At 48.9% G+C, this 18,229-nt stretch overlaps 1 protein-coding gene across 2 annotated transcripts in view; it reads right to left on the bottom strand.

Moving 5' to 3' along the window:
* Positions 1-18,229, bottom strand: part of ADAMTS14 (ADAM metallopeptidase with thrombospondin type 1 motif 14) — a 94,034-nt gene that overhangs the window by 23,887 nt on the left and 51,918 nt on the right. Inside the window, exons 5-10 of one of the 2 annotated variants that reach the window (XM_070470771.1) lie at positions 8,598-8,681; positions 7,779-7,935; positions 5,691-5,796; positions 3,547-3,690; positions 2,858-2,990; positions 1,228-1,341 (exon numbers count right to left, since the gene is read on the bottom strand). In XM_070470771.1, coding sequence (XP_070326872.1) covers positions 1,228-1,341; positions 2,858-2,990; positions 3,547-3,690; positions 5,691-5,796; positions 7,779-7,935; positions 8,598-8,681 — 738 coding nt within the window. The remainder of the gene's footprint in view (positions 1-1,227; positions 1,342-2,857; positions 2,991-3,546; positions 3,691-5,690; positions 5,797-7,778; positions 7,936-8,597; positions 8,682-18,229) is intronic. The other variant, XM_070470772.1, reaches the window with a different exon arrangement.

Raw genomic sequence — 18,229 nt, 5'->3', positions numbered from 1 at the left:
TGGAAAGATTCCCTGGAGAAGGAAATGGCAACCCACTCCGGTATTCTTGCCTGAAAAATCCCGTGGACGGAGAAGCCTGATAGGCTACAGTCCATGGGGTCGCAGAGAGTCGGACACGACTGAGCGACTTCACTTCACTTCACCTTGCTGAACCTCAGGGTACTTGCCTGTTAAATGGGACTGTTCTCAGAACTGAAGGCAGCCACACTCACAAAGGCCTCAGCACAAGGCCAGGCACAAAGGAGAGCTCAACCCAGGTTAACCCCCTTCCCTTGTCCTGTGGGGCCATAGGTAAGAAATACAGTAAAGCCCTCCAGGTCATTTTCAAGAGAGAACTCAGTGTTTCTCAGCCTCAGAGCCACTAGGGGAACTTTTAAAACTCCGGATGTCTCAGCTTCACCCCCAGACTGAGTCAGACTCTGCAGGGATAGAGATTTTTAAAAGAAGCTCCACCCATCTGTGAAGAGGCAGACCATTTACAGATGCAATCCTGCTGAGGGCTGAGGGTGAAGAGCAGAGGACAGGCTGGTGGGGGTAGCACCCTGCTTCTTCCCAGCACCCTCATTTGCTTTGACAGGGCTCCTAAGTTCACAAGAAGCCGAGGAGAGGGACATGCTTGGTCAGAGGATGGCCCAAGGTCACCACATAGAGCTGCGGGGAGAGGCAGGGCCAGCGATAGAGCAGAGGTGGGTTTCAGACCTCAGCTCAAGACTCTCAGACCCAGGGACCCCTGAACACCCCCCCACACACACACACAAGAGAGAGAGTACAAACTTACACCAGAAAATAGTGAATGGGCAGCTTTTAGAGGGGTTGGGATGGAGTGGTAAGAAACAGTACGGTGAGCAGTGGGGAGGTGAGCAGGCAGAATACCCGGAGCCTTGCCTTCACCTCCCTCTCTGCTAATCACCTTCTATCTGACCTCCACAAGTTCCCTAACTGGCCTGGGCCTCACTCTCCTCATCTGTAAAATGGGAGTAAACATGCCTGCTGATGCACTATGAGACGAGGCCAAACTCTTATTCTCGGTAGAAGACAAAGACTGTGGTCCCGGGGAGGAGAGGGGGTGTGTGTGAGTTCATGTGAGGACTCCACACCCATCTGCCTGCACGCAAGGCTCACTCTTGTCCCACACTCCCACCCCGCCCACACTGGCCAGAGGGGCAGGTCCCCCCGGGGGCCGGCACCCAGGAAGGCACTCTGCCTGCAGCCCCAGCCCACAGTTACCTTGCCTGGCGCGCACTCAGTCCCGTCCAGCGGGGGCCCCTTCTTGGTCTTGCAGAAGTATGGGTTGTCGGGGTGGCTGCACCACAGCTGCTTGCAGGCCTCAAAGGTCCTGAACTGTGCGGCAAGGGGGAGGGGGTCACCAGGCTGGACTGGCCCTCCAGCTCTGGCGAGTTGTCCAGGGGAACCGACAGAGACAGAGAGGGGGCAGGGTATGGGTGGGCGCTGGGGCCAAACACCGCCACGGAGGCAGGAGGGACCCATCCAACCAGAGCCCCACATGTCCACCATCTCAGCTCCCCCCCAAGTGCCAGTGGCCTCCAGCCACCCCAGCGAGAAGGCGCCCCCCACAGCCCACATGCCTCTACTCTCCCCTCCAAGGCCTCCGTCCTTGTCTTGCAGAGGCCTCTCTGTCGCTGAGCAGGGACCACGGTTTGAGGCTGTGGGGAGGCTGGGTCTGCTGATGGTCCCTAAGCTCTATGCATGTGGGGGGCTTGGAGGGAGCTGCCAGTCTAGCCTAGACCCTGCAGCACCCAGACAAGGTCAGGACTCCCACCTCCCTCTCATATAAGGTTGGGGTGGTGGTTTAGTCGCTAAGTCATGTCCGATTCTTGAGACCCCATGGACTATAGCCTGCCAGGCTCCTTTGTCTATGGGATTTCCCAGACAGGAATACTAGAGGGGGTTGCCATCTCCTCATATAAGGCTGGTAACCTTATAGTTCACATTGTCTAGGAAAGCCTCAATCTCCTTTTCTGTCTTATCATCCCCTGCCTGCCAGACTCGTGTCCTACACACACAGCCTCTGGGCATTGAAATCCCATTTCCCAGCTGCTTTTCCACCCTCAAAGTGGAGACCAGGTGTCCCAGTGTGGCCTGAGCCCTGCACAAGATGGCCACACACAGGGCCCTCAGGTCCAGCAGAGCTGAGGAGGGGGCTGCGTTCCTGGATGGGGGAGGTATGACGACGTACTCAAGGCACCAAGGCCTGACCCCTTGGGACATCCCCCTTGCCCTGGGATGTCCCCTTCTCTGAGCCTCTGCCTGGGCCCTGCTCAGCAGCTGTTTGATTCTCCCCTGGGTGGCTCAGCTGATTGCCAGGCTCCAGGCTCTCCCTGCCTTGTCCTGCAGGGAAGAACAGGGCTCTGCTCCCTTGTATCTACCATCTCAGGCACAGGGCAGAGGGTGGGGCGAGCATACAACTGATCCCCTGGAGAGAGATTACGTGGGACACAGGAGAACTTCACCAGGGTGGGAAGTCTGCCCAAATATCCTGCCAAACACCCATACAGGCAACTATTCCACACCAGCCCAGAGCTAGTACCTGATCTGACACACGAGTCACCTGGCAGATAAACCCCCAGTTGCCAGCCTGGCCTGCCAGGACCCCATTGGTGGCCCACTCTCTGTGTTCTATTCTGTTCCCATCCTCTAGGCATTTTCCAGCACCCCACACACACATACTGTCTCCCCGGCCCCTCCGTGGGACTGGGTGTGGTGGGGACATAGCAGAAGGTGGCAGGGCCTGGACCCTGGTCATCCTGTATCCCCCTATGGTGGCTCCATGAATGAACAGCTTGGGACCCAGGAGGCTGACCTGGCATCCCAGCTGGCAGAGGCCATGGGAACTCACCGCCGAGCAGGTGTGGTACCCGGTGCCAAAGTCGAAGCGACACTGCTCATCCATTGAGTAGTCGATGCCAGGCAGCTCCGGGGGCTGGGGCCAGGCAGGCGCAAAGGGGTCGTCAAGGAGACAGTCGTAGGAGCTGCAGGCAGAGGCAGGGAGGTGAGCCGGGTGGGGCAGGAATGCCCCAACTCTCCCTTCACAGAGGAGGGGGCAGGAACCAAGCTCGAAAGGCCTGCAGGAACCCGCCTGCTGCTCTGTGCTAGCTGCTGCATTCTCCAGGGAAAATGGACTACCCCACAGGTGCCCCTGCTTCCACTCATGAGCATGTCTGGGCTCCAAGGCAAGGGCACCAGGACCAGCCTTAGGCACGCAGCTCGTGGCTTTCTTATGGGGCCCATTTCACCCATATTCCAGAGTTCACGCCATGGCCCAAAATAAGGGCTGGATCTCAGATAGTTTGAGGGCTCACTGCACTGAGAGAGAAAGACAAATCAGCCCACCATGCAGGACGTACAAATCTACTCAAGGCCATCCTTGGCCTTGAGCTCCAGAATCCAACACTCGTCCTGGGCCTCCACATCCCCAGAGGCCCAGGAACTGACCAGCAAAACCAGACTGGAGCTTGTGTCAGGCGCGGGATGGTGCTGGGAGGGGAGATGATGGGGAGGCTGAGAGGCAGAGGGGAGGTGACCTACGGGAGGTAGCGGCTGAGCTCCAACTTGCTGCAGCGAGACCAGTGGAAGCGGTGGAAGGCAGCCTGCACCAGCGGCGCCATGACGCTGCCCAGGCTGGTCTCATCCGCGCAGCCGTTCGCCTGACCGTCGTGCTCCATGCCGAGCCTGGAGGTGGGTGGGGGGCAGAGAGGGCAGTCCTGAGTCACACCCAGCAGGCCCACCCCTGGGAAGATGAGCAGGTGGGCTGGAGACTCTGCCCTGACCAAGCTTCAGACTGTGCCTTTTGGCCTCAGTTTCCCCACTGTGCAGTGGGGAGGGCCACCCCACTGGATGGAAGCTGAGGCCCCACACTGCCCCTCAATGGGGCTGAGCTCATTCTGCCCTCCAGCCCCCTCCTCAAACCCTCCCTAACATCCTCACAGTGTCTGAAACCAGCTCAAGCCCCACTCTGGCCCCAGGACACCCTTCCTGGCCACCCTGCCCAGGGGCTATCTGCCCACAGCAGGGGCCACCTGCACCAAGGTTAACAACTCGCACACCATGCACTGTCTCCCCTCCAAACCTGAGGCCTTGTGCACAAGGACCAATTCATTCTGTTCAGTACGACCTGGCTTACGGCACTCTCCCTGTGTACCAGCCTTTTTAGCTTCTCCTAGACCTGGCCTTACAACTATGTGTGTGGTACCCACCTGCCATAATGATAGTTTAAATGTAAAAGTTTGCTCTTTATAGTTAGTGTCCATGCTAAGTCGCATCAGTCATGTCTGATTCTTTACAACCCCATGGACTGAAGCCCGCCAGGCTCCTCTGCCCATAGGATGCTCCAGGCAAGAATACTGGAGTGGGTTGCTGTGCCTTCCTCCAGGGGATCTTCCCAATGCAGGGATCGAACCTACATCACTTACATCTCCTGCATTGGCACACGTGTTCTTTACCACTAGCACCATTGGGAAGCCCTTTATAGTTAGTATCTAACACCGAAGCCCAAAGATTCTAAATTCTTACACATTCCCAGATGTCTGCATCTGGCCTTGACCACTAGACAGACACCACTAGACAGAGCCTCTGGGCCTCTGGGGATGTGAAGGCCCAGGACGAGTGTTGGATTCTGGAGCCCAAGGCCAAGAGTGGGCCTCTAAGCTTGACCTTGTCTCTGCAGGCAGCAGCTCTGTGAGTGAAGAGTACACCCCACACACAGGAAGACAAACTCCTGGCTCTAGAATATGCGTAAGTTTTGGCCACCAGGGCAGGAAGGGCCCTTGCAGATTTCCCCGGTGCCAGCCTCTGTGTTGTAGCTGAGGAAACAAAGGCCCCAGAGAGGAGGTGCCACCCACTCAACGAACGGCAGGGCTGGGGTGAAACCGCGGGGCAGGGAGATGCGGAGAGGGACATGGCTGACCATGGGCAGCAGGCTCACCCTTGCAGCTGGCCCACTCCTTCCCATGTCCTTCCAGCTGCAAAAAATGGCCCTCACTCTGCGCCTTGGCTGGGGACAGGCAAGCTGGGGGCATGTCCCTTAGCTCTGCCCTGTGGACAGACAAGGCCAGGAGGCGTGACTGTGACAGGTGTGCATCACCACTGGACACTGGATGGTGGATTATTTGTTTTCTCCCAGCGCATAGCATCTTGCATGCTTTTGTGTCCTGTTCTCCACGGAAGCCCTATTTCTAGAACAGGGCCTGGCACACAACAGGTGTTCAGAAATACTGGTTGATTGAATGAATGAATACACTCTAAACCAAATTCAGGTCCGAGGATCACGTAAGCCAGCCACCAGCCTGGCCCACGTCCTGGATCTACATGCACCTGTTTAAGATGGACTCCAGCCAGCGCTCCACATGCAAGCAGCAGGGAGGGCCTCAAGGAGTGACTGGACAGAGGGACAGAGGCCACCCAGAGAGCACAGTGCTGCCTCTGAGGGGACACTGTCACTGAGCTGCCAAAGGCAGGGCCATGTCTGGTCTCCCACAGCCCTGGGATTTGGAGGCTGGGCCCAAGGCAGACTCAGAATTGCTCTCTGGGCCCCGGGGCTCCCTCCCCCCAAGGGAAGCTCCTCTGGCATCTCCCAGGAGCCTGGGATGGGAATCAGAACTGGGACAAAACCTCCCATACCCACAGACCTGCTTGGAGTTCAAGGCACAGCCCGCCCCAATGGGGCCACTTACACATGGCCGGTCTCATGGGCCACCACAAAGGCCGAGGAGAAGCCGTCTTCGTGGTTGAGGGCACAGCTTCTCAGGGGGTGGCACATGCCAGTGACAGGCGCGTACCCTGCCAGGGATGGGGAGAGAGGGCAGAGAGAGGTCACACGCAGGTGAGGCAGGACTCAACGAGGTCTGTGCTGAGCCAGCCCCTGCAGGCACATCTGGATCAGGTCACTGCCAGAGGGTCCCAGGAGGAAGGATTCTTGCAACGTCCCGCCCTGTATGTATGCAGCTGCAGTTTGGCACCTGGGCCAAGCTGCCCCCACATCCTAAGGCGTGATGCCTTCCCTCCTGGCCTGCGGCTCTCTGCGCCTGTCAGCCCCTCCTCTAAACAAGGCAGGGTGCCCAAGCCTGCACACACCCAGCTTCCAAGCTGCAGCCTTCCAGCCAGCCAGTCGGTCAGTTGACAAGCTCCACACATCTGTGCAGTGTGACAGCTGGCTGTGTGTTAGACACTATGGGGAGAATAGAGGACTCAGGGGCCAGCCCGCGCCCCCATCCTATAGCGCATCCACACCCGTGAGCGGCAGACAGCTTTGCAGGCTGACCAGGGTCAGCAGGTTACTTAGGGGTGGGCCTGGAGGGCCAGAAATCCAGGAGCACAAAGGGATGTGTGGGGATGACTGGGAGTCACCCAGGGAATGGGTCTAACAGAAGGGGTTGAGGGGACCAGGGAATGACTTATGAGGGCCTAGAGCTGGGGCTGGGGGAGAGGTGAGAGACTCTGGGGAGGTGGGGGTGGACACGTGGCGGGGAGGACATGGGCAGAGTGAAGACACAACTGTGCAGGCCTCAGGAGACACGGGCAGCGCAGGGGGCCAGCACATGGCAGCCACGGTGAGGCCAGCACTGGCTGAGTGGCTTTGTGTGAGAGGCCTGTGATCTAGGGGGCTGCATCTCCGCCTCCCCAGGGCCCGTAATCGGCTGGAAGGGCAGCCTGGGCTGGGGAAGACCTCTGAAGAGGGGGCAATGGCAGAGAACGCTCCCTGCCCTGGGCTTTCAGCCAACCAGGGCCAGACAGCTATTCTCTGTCTTCAGAACTGCCAAAACCCTTTCCTGAGATGGTCCTGGGGGTATAGAGGTTTCTGGGGTCCTACCTGTCCTGGAGGTCTGGATGTGCTCAACAGCACATGTAAGTACACACGTGTGTGGGCGTTTGTGTGCATGTGTGCCTGGGCAAGAGTACATGTTTGTCTGTACATGTGTGTGTCGATCTGTGTGTGTACAAGCTCGCCTTGAGGATTTCATGGATTCAGACAAGCAGCCCTTTTGGGTACAGGCTGACCCTCTTCTGACATCAGACCAGAAAACACTAAGAAGCCCTCAACTTGGTGTCTGGAGATCCAATCTGAGTTTCAGCTCTGTCTCCTCTCTGCAGTGGGGCCTGGGCAAACCTTGTTGCCACTCTGGACCTTGGTTTCCCCTTACAAAAAGCTAGAGGGGGGGGAGGTGATCCAAGCTTCCTGAGTTTGCAGAGCGCACGCAGCCAGCCTCTATCACAGACACTGCATGCATCCTTCGGGCCTTTTAGCAGCCTGGGAACAGAGGACAGCAAATATACGACTATTTCCTCCACTTCACAGTGGGGAGAGTTCGGAGGATGAGTAAGCTCAGCTCACTGGGCTGCAGAGTCATGGATCAGCAGGGAGAGCAAGGCCTTCCTTCCAGAAGACCACACTGGCCCTGTTGCAGGTTCCCCACCACCAGCTTCTGAAGACAGAAGGATACAGTGTGGGCAGGAGCACCTTGAAGGTCACGGAGACCTTCATGCAGCCAAGTCCCAGGATGGTGAGCACAGGGCCAAAGCCTGATGCCCAGCCAACTGCAGGTTCAACCAAAGCAGCAGGGACCAGAGTGGGACCCCTTCACTCTCCCTGGTCCCTAAGAAACCACTGCAAAGCTTGCCCACCTGTCCGGCCAGGTCCTGCTCCAAAGTCCCAAGGATCTTTTTGTTGAAAAAAAGTCCTCCAATCCTCCTAGGGCGGCCCCAGAGACAGCCTCGGCCCCTGCCCTGCAGCTGCACACACCTGGCCATGGCAAATACAGTACCTTGCATACCTGAGGGTCCGAAGTCCTGCCGAGTGAGGAAGACAACGTGATCATGGTGCTCTGCGTGGCCAGGGTCCTGGCGCTGCTGAGAGTGGGCCCAGCGACACACCTGCTCCAGGCTGCGAGAGGGGTTCCCTCGCTCGATCAGGCTCAGGGACTGTGGGGCCAGAGAGCATGGTGGTTGGTCAGATCCCGCAGGCCACAACAGGCTCCCATCAGCAGGGGACACCGAGGCCCAAGCGATAGCAGTGTCTTCCCCAGGGTTACTGACTGGCTGCCTCAGGCACAGAGTCCAACCCTGCTTCAGGGAATGTTCCTGTGCCAAGCCCCATGTCAGGACCCCTATCTGCTGAGAACTGATGATCTCTAATCCCTCGACAGGCAGGTGCTGTTCTGAGCCTTTCCTCTCTACATTCATTGTCACTTAATCTTCACAGTAGCCTCTAGAAGAAAACTCTGTTTTTACTGCCACATGGGGAAGAACAAGCAACAGAGCCTGGGGCCCAACCCTAGCAGAACTCATCTTGATCGCTGTCGCCTCTCTAAGCCCCACTATCCCCATCGATTCAAGGAGTGGGACCTCCAGGTATAGGGATCAAGGATTGTCCATTTATCTGACTGGGGAAACTGTAAGTCCCACTTATCAACCCCAGATGCCTCTGCCACTGAGACCTCAACTCTCATGGTCTCTGGGCTCTGATTCTGGAAATAAAGTGTTTCCTAGACACTGCTCCCCCTTCCCGACACCCTAGCTTATCTGATGCTCTTGCCTCACCCCCCATCTCCCTCCCAATCCTGCCTGCTGACAAAGAGGTTTACCTGTCGGTAGCCAACCATGATCAAGCGGACAAGGGCAATGTTTATGTGGACGCCCAGGGATTCATCGTGGTAAATCTCATCCACCTGCAAGAAGAGACAAGTATATGGTGTTGGGGAAAGCCAGTGTTCATTAAAAGCCCACTGAATGCCAGGTACCTGACATGTTATCCTACTTCATCCTTACCATGGCCTTATTCAGCAGGCATTCCTATACTCAGATGAAGAAACTGAAGCAGAGGGAGGCAAGAGAATCTACCCAAGGACACACAATTAATGAGTTGCAGAGTTGGGGTTCAAATACTGGCTGGCTGAATTCCAACACTGAGCTCTCTCCATAAAGCCATAGTGGGAAGTGGCCTGTTCTCAAACCCAACAACTCAGACTCTCATCTTTTTACATCTCTGAAGAGGCCTTTCAGAAATGCCACTCAGCTCAGGTCACTCATCCTCACAGCCCTGTTTACCTTTCCCGTGACCCCTGGCATCATCTGCTTGCTCTGTAATACCTGGGCACCCCTCCATAGCAAATCCAGGGGGAAAGTGCTCCAGGGCCTTGGACCAGAAGCTTCAGCATCACTTGGAGCTCATTAAAAATGCAGAGTCTTGGGCCCACCTCCTGAATCAGAGTCAGAATTGGAACGAGCTCCCCAGTGATTCTCAGGCACGGTCAAGTGTGAGGAAAGGAGCAGTGCATTGGATTACTCCCTTCTCCCACAGGCTCAGGGACCTGTGGGGCAGTCCTGACACAGTTCATCAAAAAACACAGCCCCCGTCCACTCACCTGTTCAGGAAGTCCTGGAACCATGTCCATGACAGATGGACGCCACCTCTGCTTGTCCATCTCCAAGAACAGGCAGCTCACCTGCTCCTAAAGTTGTCCATCCCCTGAGTGGTCCCACTAGACCACTCCAGCTTTTTTGTTTTAAATAACTTTTATTCCTGGATATAAAATATTTCACTATGAAAACTCTGAAAAGCAACTCCCCCCCAAAAAAAGAGAAGAAAAAAGTCAGAGGTGATCCAGAGATGGAATAGTAAGATGAAGCTCACCTCCTCCTATAAGTACATCAAAAATACATCTACATGTGGAACAATCCTCACAGAACATCTGCCAAGCATTGGCAGAAGACTCCCAGCCTCTGAAAGAGCAAGACAGTCTCATGCAACTGGGCAGGACAAAAAAGGAGAAAAACAAAAAAACTGAGGAAGGCAGTAGAACTGGACCTGTGCCCCTTGGAGGAAGCTATTAAAGAGGGAAGGTTCCTGTACCTGTGAAGTCCTCTCACCAGCAGGGAAGTCAGCTGGGACAGAGGGGAAGCTTTAGAGCCTTGGAGGAGAATGCAGCAACTGATTTCAAGCAGCTAGAATGGAAAGAAACCTGTACATACGGTCAGTACCATCACTCTGCAGTCCCCAGCCTGAGACACGGTGGCCACCAGTGTGGACAGGGGCTGGGTGCAGAAGCTCGGGCTTTGGAGATCGGGCCTGGGGAGGGGACCAGGGTGGGCTATGAGCAAAGGGGCAGGAGTCTGGCGTGACCCCATCTGAGGGTTTATGCAGAGGAGGCCTGGGCTGCCTTAGAGACCAGGTGCCGCCGTATGGGCAGTGCACAGGAGCAGGGGCAAAACTCAGCAGTATAGCCTTTCCCCTACATGAGCTCTCAGGTGGCAGGACACTACCTACAGGACACTACCTACAGGCGCTCCCCTCCGCCCCGAGACTCCAGGCGCAGCCACATGCCTCTACCATCCTCCCCAGCACCTTGCCCCAGGCTTCAGGAGCTGTCTCAAGCCACCACTTTCACCTTCTCGGCTCCGGAAGTGGTCGCAGACTTCCTCTGCTCCCATGGCGTGCTCCAGGGGTGCATGTGAGCCGCCACTGCCACAGAGAACCCCATGACCAGCACCAACTGCTACATCTGCACATCCCCATCAAGGGGATCCTCAGCACACACTGAGGACAGAGGCGACAGGCATCCCTACTAAAAGCAGCCCTTGCACCGAACATACTAAGCCCACACAAGCTACACAGGGATGGTCCCACCTATAAATGGCCCTCTAAGACCACAGTAGACAATTGTTTCTCCTAAACTCACAGAATAAGAGAAATATAAGCAAAGTAAAGAAGCAGAGGAACCATTCCCAGTTAAGACCAAGATAACTCCCCTGAAAGAACAAACAATGAAACAGACCTCTTGAGTCTAACAGACATTGACTTCAAAAAGGAGATACTGAATGAATTAAGAAAGACTACTGACAGAAATTCAGAGTACTATAAATAGGAACTAGAAACTGTAGAGAGGAACCAAGAAAAATAAAGCTCATTTGCTGAGATGAAAGTGAACTAAAGGCAATGAATAGCAGGATAAATAATGCAGAAGAATAAATGAGCTAGAAGACAGAATGATGGAAATCACCCAATAAGGACAGTAGACAGAAAGCAAAATGAAAAAAAAAAAAATGGAAGCAATATAAAACAACTATGAGATAAAGTAAAGCATGCCAACTGATACATACTTCTGATTCTAGAAGGGGAAGAAAGAGAAAAAGGGATTAAAAATGTACTTGAAGAAATTATGACTGAAAACTTCTAAACCAAAAGACAGAAACAGATATCCAGGTATAGGAAGCACAGAGGGCCCCGAACAAGGTAAACCCAAACATACCTATACAAAGATATAATAAAAACGGAAAGAGTTAAAGAGAGGACTCTAAAGGCAGCAAGAGAAATAATTACAAGGGAATCCCCATAAAGCTATCACTTGATTTTTCTACAGAAATATTGCAGACCAGAAGGGAGAGGCAAGATATATGCAAAATCCTGAAGGGAAAAATAATCTGCAATCTACAATACTCTACCCAACAATATTATCATTTAGAATAGAAGAAGAGAGAAAAAATTTCTCAGACAAGCAAAAACTAAAAGAATATAGCAACACTAAATGTATTCCAAAGTAAATATTAACAAGTCTTCTCTAAATAGAAAAGAAGTAAGAATATACAGGAAAGATGGGACTTCCCTGGTGGTCCAGTGGCTAAGACTCCATGCTCCCAAAGCAGGGAAACTGGGTTCAATCCCTGGTCAGGGAACTAGATTCCATATGCTGCAACTAAGTCCCAGTGCAGCCAAATAAATAAATATTAAAAAAAAAAGAATATACAGGAAAGAGAAAATCACAATTGGAAAGCAAATCACTGAAATAAGACAGTACACAGATTTTAAAAAGAAAAAAATTTCTGTGGAAGCAATGATAACCACAATTAACAGCAAAGGGATGAACATGAAGACGTAAAAAAGGTCATCAAAATCATAAAATGTGGGGGAGGAGTTAGAAATGTTGATTTTTTTTCATTTCTTAGAATGTGTTTAAGCCTATAAGACTATCAGTCTAAGGCAAGTAGATATAGGATGGAGTTAATATACTTGAAAAAAAAAAAAAGGGTAACCATGAGTCAAAAACATGCAATAGATTCACAAAAATTAAAAAGAAGAGAACATGAGTATAATACAGAAGAAAATCAATAATCCACAAAAGGAAAAACAAACAAACAAAGGGATAGACAAGAAATAGAAAATCAACAGGAAAACAAGATTTAAATGGCAATAAATATGTATCTATTAATAATTACCTTAAATGTCAATGGACTAAATGCTCCAATCAAAAAATACAGACTTACAGACTGGATAAAAAAAACAAGCACTACAATATGCTGCCTACAAGAGACCCACTGCAGGGCAGAGGACACACGTAGATTGAAAGTGAGGGGATAGAAAGAGGCATTTTCTGCAAAAGGAAATTAAAAGAACGTGGGGGTCACAATACTCATATCAGAAAAAACAGACTTTAAGGCACAGACTATAAAGAAGAACAGCAGATAATGACAAAAGGATTAATATAAGGAGAGGATCTTACACTTGTCAACATACATGCACTTAATATATGAGCTCCTAAATGTGTAAAACAAATACTGACACAAATGGCCAAATGTGTAAAACAAATACTAACAGACATAAATGGAAAAAAAGACAAGAATACCAAAATGGTAGGAGACTTTAACACCCCATTCACATCAATGGACAGATCTTCTAGACAGAAAATCAACAAGACAGCTCATATCCTAAATGATACAATAAAACATACTTAATGGATATTTTCAGGATATTACATCCAGAAAAAGCACAGAATACACATTCTTTTCAAGTGCATATGGAACATTCTCTAGGATTGACCACATAAAAGGGTACAAAACAAGCCTCAACAAATTTAAGGATATAGAAATTATCTCAGGCATCTTTTCTGACCGCAATGGCATGAAACTAGAAATCAACCACAGAAAAAAAGTGAGGAAGAAACAATTACATGGAGACTAAACAATATGCTTCTAAAAAAACAATGGGTCAACAATGAAGTCAAGGAGGAAATTTAAAAATATCTTGAGACAAAAGACAATGAAAATACAACCGTACAAAATCTCTGGGATGTAGCAAAAGCAGTTCTAGATGGAAGTTCATAGTGATATAAGCTTTCCTCAAAAAAATGAGAAAAATCTCAAATAAACAAGCTAATCTACCACTTATAAGAACTAGAAAAAGAAGAACAAACAAAACCTAAAGTCAGAAGAAAGGAGGAGTAATAAAGATCAGAGAGGAAAAAAACAGAAAGAAAGGAAAACAATAAAACCAAGAGGTAGTTCTTTGAAAGGGTAAACAAGATTGACAAACCTCTGACCAGGCTCGTCAAGAAGAAAAGACAGAACTCAACTGAACAAAAAAGAAATGAAAAAGGAAACTAACAACCAATACTGCAGAAACACAAAAAACCATATGAGAATATTATGAACAATTATATGCCAACAAATTCAATAACCCAGAAGAAATGGACAAGTATCTAGAAACATGCAGCCCACCAAAATTGAATCAAGAAGAAATACATAATTTTAAAAGACCAGTCACTAGAGGTGAAACAGAATTTTAAAATTGTAATTTTAAAACTCTCTACAAACAAAAGTCCAGGACCAGATGGCTTCAAGGCAAATTATACCAAACATTCAAAGAAGAATCTATACTGATCCTTCTCAAACTCTTCCCAAAAAGAAAACTCCCAAAGACATTCTATGAAGCAACCACCACTATGATACCAAAACCACGAAAGACACCACCAAAAAATAAAATTATGGGCTGGTATCATTGATGAATATAGATGCAAAAATTCTCAACAAAATATTAATAGGCTGAATCCAGAAACATATAAAAAAATTATATACCACAACCAAGCGGGATTCATCATCCCAAGTTCACAAGGATGGTTCCATATATACATATTAATCAATGTGATACGCCACTTAAACAATAGATAAAAACCACATGATCATCTCAATAAATAGAGAAAAAGCACTAGACAAACCACTCATGATAAACATCCTTACCAAAGTGGGTACAGAGGGAATCTCTCTCTACATAGAAAAAACTATTTATGATGAACCCACAGTGAAAAGCTGATAGCCTTGCTACTAAAATTTGGAACAAGGATGCCCACTCTCACCTCTTCCACTCAACATAATATTAGAAGTCCTATCCACAGTTATGAGACAAGAAAAACAAAAAATATCCAAATTGGAAGGCAAGAGGTAAAACTGTTTTATATGCAGACGACATGATTCTATATACTCTATAAGACTCCACACAAAAGCTACTAAAACTGATAACTGAATTCAGTAAGGTAGCAAGATACAAGACTAACATACAGAAACTGGCTGCGTTTCTTTACATTAATAATTAAATAACAGAAAGGGAATGTAAAAAAAAAAACCCAGTAACTTTGAATATCACACCCCCCAAAATAAAATATTAAGGAATAAATCTGACCAAGGAGGTAAAATAATATATGCTGAGAACTATAAATCATTAACAAAGGAAACAGAAGATGATTCAAACAAATGGAAAGATACACCATGCTCTTGGATCGGAATAATTAATATTGTATATTGTTAAAATGCACTACCCAATGCAAACTACAGATTCCATGCAATCCTTACTAAACTACCTATGATGTTTTTCACAGAACTAGAACAAATAATCCAAATTAAACTTACATGGAACCATGAAAGACCCAGAATTGCCAAAGTAATCCTAAAGATAAAGAACAAAACAGTAGACATAACCCTCCCAGACATCAGACAACACTATAGATCTACAGTAATCAAAACAGCATGGTATTGGCACAAAAAAGACATACAGATCAATGAAACAGAATCAAGATCCCAGAAACAAACCCACATACCTATGGTCAATTAATCTTGAACAAAGGAGGATCCTAATCAAACTTACAAGCTTTTGCACAGCAAAGTATATTATTGAAAAAAAAAAAAAAGAAAAGACAACCTATAGGAGAAAATATTTGTAAACAATGAGATCAACAAAGGCTTAATTTTCAAAATGTACAAACAACTCATACAACTCAACAACAAAAAAACCATCCAAAAAATGGGCAGAAGACCTAAACAGACATTTCTCCAAAGAAGAAATACAAATGATCAATACACACATGAAAAGATGCTCAACACTGCTAATTATTAGAGAAATGCAAATCAAAACTACGAGGTACCACCTCACAACAGTCAGAATGCCCATCAGTAAAAAGTCTACAAATAACAAATGGTGGAGAGGATGTGGTGAAAAGGGAACCCTCCTCACTGTTGGTTGGAATGTAAGTTGGTACAGCCACTATGAAAACAGTATGGAGGTTCTTCAGAAAACTAAAAATAGAACGACCACATGATACAGCAATCATTTCACTCCTGGGCATATATCTGGACAAAACTATAATCCCAAAAGATGCATGCACCACACTTATGTTCATAGCAACACTAATCACAATAGCCAAGACAGGAAACAATCTAAATGTCCATCAACAGATGAATGGATAAAGAAGATGTGGTATACACACACACACACACACACACACACACACACACACACACACTGGAATACTACTCAGCCATTAAAAATGAAATAATGCCATGTGGAGCAACATGGATGGATCTGGAGATTATCATTTTAAATTAAGTCAGACAAAGATAAATACCATAGATACCACTATACATGTGGAGTCTAAAATATAACACAAATGAACTTATCTATGAAACTGAAATAGACCCAGAGACTTAGAGAACAGATTCGTGGTTGCCAAGGGGGAGGGGGTTGTTGGTAGATATAAGCTATTATATATGGAATGATAGACAAGATCCTACTGTATAGCACAGAGAACTATATTCAACATCCTATGATAAATCATAATAGAAAATAATATTTTAAAAAAGAATGTATATATATGTGTGTGTGTGTGTGTGTGTATAACTGAGACACTTTGCCATACAGCAGAAATACAACGCTGTAAATTAACTACACTTCAATTAAAAAAAGAAGCTCCCAAGTTATAAAAAATAAGAAAAAATAGTTAAGTCTCCTATTAGTATCAACCAGATATATAGTAAGTGCCATTAACACAGATTCCCGTCACACATGTGTATGCATGTGTGTCATTTTACAAAATTAGAATAATACTGAATATACTGCTTGCAATTTTCTTATTTCATGAAACGTCATTCTGTGGATTTAAAAGCATCACCTCTAAAGTCTACATGTGATGAGCCATCACTTATGTAACTACTCTCCTAGGAGAAGTGGCTTATCCAGGAGGAGAAATGATGTGTTCAATGGGTCAGTGTCAGTACCCAGCAGTGCAGCTGCCAGGAGTCAGAGTCCTGGGTTTAATCCCCAGCACTGCCCCTTAGCAGCTGGGTGGCTTGGGGCATGTCAGGTGACTCCTTAGAATCTCTGTTTCTGTAGAATGGGGACCACAGTGGCTGTCATGGGCTGGCATGTGGATGCTCATGCCAACTCAATATCTGGGGATGACGAGTGAGCACCACAGGCAGAGAGGCCCATGGGTACAGTCAGTGATGGAGCAGAAGCAGAACCCAGCCTCTGACTCTCCAGTAGGAGCAGAGACATAATGGGAGCCAAGTGCTCAAATGCATAAACAGATTAACATCCTTCTCTACCGCCTGCCCATGACTCATCCTAGAAGACCATGCACATGTATTCTACCTCACAGGATTCCACCCTGAGGACTCTGATGACCTGCTGAAATGATATTCAAGCAGCAGTAGGATGACACAAAGAACCCCAACATCTCAGCCCCTCCAACACCGTTACAGGGTCTTCCTGCCACACAAGGGCACGGTGGGTGTCTCAGATCCCACTGATGTGCACTGTAAGAGTACAACCAAGGATGGGGTGATAAGCAATGCACGCTCCACACAGCCACATCTGGGCACCTCGTATACACATGTAAACCCACCAGTGACCCCAGGACAGGGAAAGTGGAACTAAGATCCCGCATGCCTTGTGGCATCATGGCCAAAGGAAAAAAAAAAAAAAAACAAAAAACTAGAGTACCTAGGCCACTGCCTTCCTGCCCTCCTCTTTCTCCAAAGTGGACCAGGCAGAGTGCTGCCAGAATCCTGCCACATTACTCATTTGTGTTCCTCACTCAGCAGGCCAAGCTCGCCAATCAAAGTCTGCAGTGAGCCCTGCTCTAACACTGCATCTCCAGGCTGGCACGTTGGGAGAGAGAGGGCTGCTGCTCTCTGTGCAGGAGGCAGAATCAGAGCCAAGTGTTTGATACAGGTGGGAGGTTGAATGGTACTTCCTGACGCAAACTCCCAGTCCCAGGTTACTGTCCTAAATGCAAATACAGAGCTACAGGGCAAGCAGGAAGGGACATGCCATCTGGAGCAACCCCTCGGTGCTCTGAAATAATCTGGACACTAAAGGGACAGACAGGTGTACCAAGCCCTTGGTGCAGACCCCTCATGCCCCACCCCAGGGGTCAGGAGAGAGGAAGATAGTGAGTGTGGGAAGGAGAGGTCAGACAGGTCTTACTGTAGGAGCCAGAATGATCCTTGACTGAGAAGGTCATCAACTCTTCACAGGAGATGGGCAGAGGCTTGATGTAGGGGAGGGGAAGTCAGGAACTACATTGAAGCCACCATGACAGTCCCGAACTTATTGGCAATCAAGGTAACTCAGGCCACCTCCACATGACAGGGAGTTTCTTCCTAGCCCATCAAGGCACTCTTGGCCCTTAGAAAGCTCCCCATGCCATGAGCCCCATTCAGCCTTCCTGTGCACCTCCTCCACTGGCCTCAAGTCTCCCTCTTGAGTGCATCGGCTCCACTCCTGGGGACAGACAGTGACCACAGTCTCTCAGGAATTTCCCTCCAAGCTCACATCAGTCAAAGAGAATGTCTTGTAAGACATCTGTAGGCAGCAAGAGAGAGAGAAGAAAAGTCACTCACCAAGGAAGGACTTGGGAGTAGGTTCCCAACAGTAACTAGGGAGACCCTGAGGTAACATCATCAAAGCACCAAGAAAACATCAACCTAGGATCCTGGACCCAGTAAACCACCTTCTAAGAACCATGATGAACTGAAGACATTAGCAAGTAAAAGAAAACTGAGACAGGCACATGGACCCCACTAAAGGATCCATAGGAAAGGAAGATGAAAAATGAACCCCGTCCCCGAAGACAGCCTAAGTACAAGACTGGATAAAGAGTTTTGAGGCTGT

This window comes from Odocoileus virginianus, chromosome 7 (genome assembly GCF_023699985.2).
Source record: "Odocoileus virginianus isolate 20LAN1187 ecotype Illinois chromosome 7, Ovbor_1.2, whole genome shotgun sequence".
In the NCBI taxonomy this organism is placed as follows: domain Eukaryota; kingdom Metazoa; phylum Chordata; class Mammalia; order Artiodactyla; family Cervidae; genus Odocoileus; species Odocoileus virginianus.
This window is presented reverse-complemented; position numbering and strand designations above follow the sequence as displayed.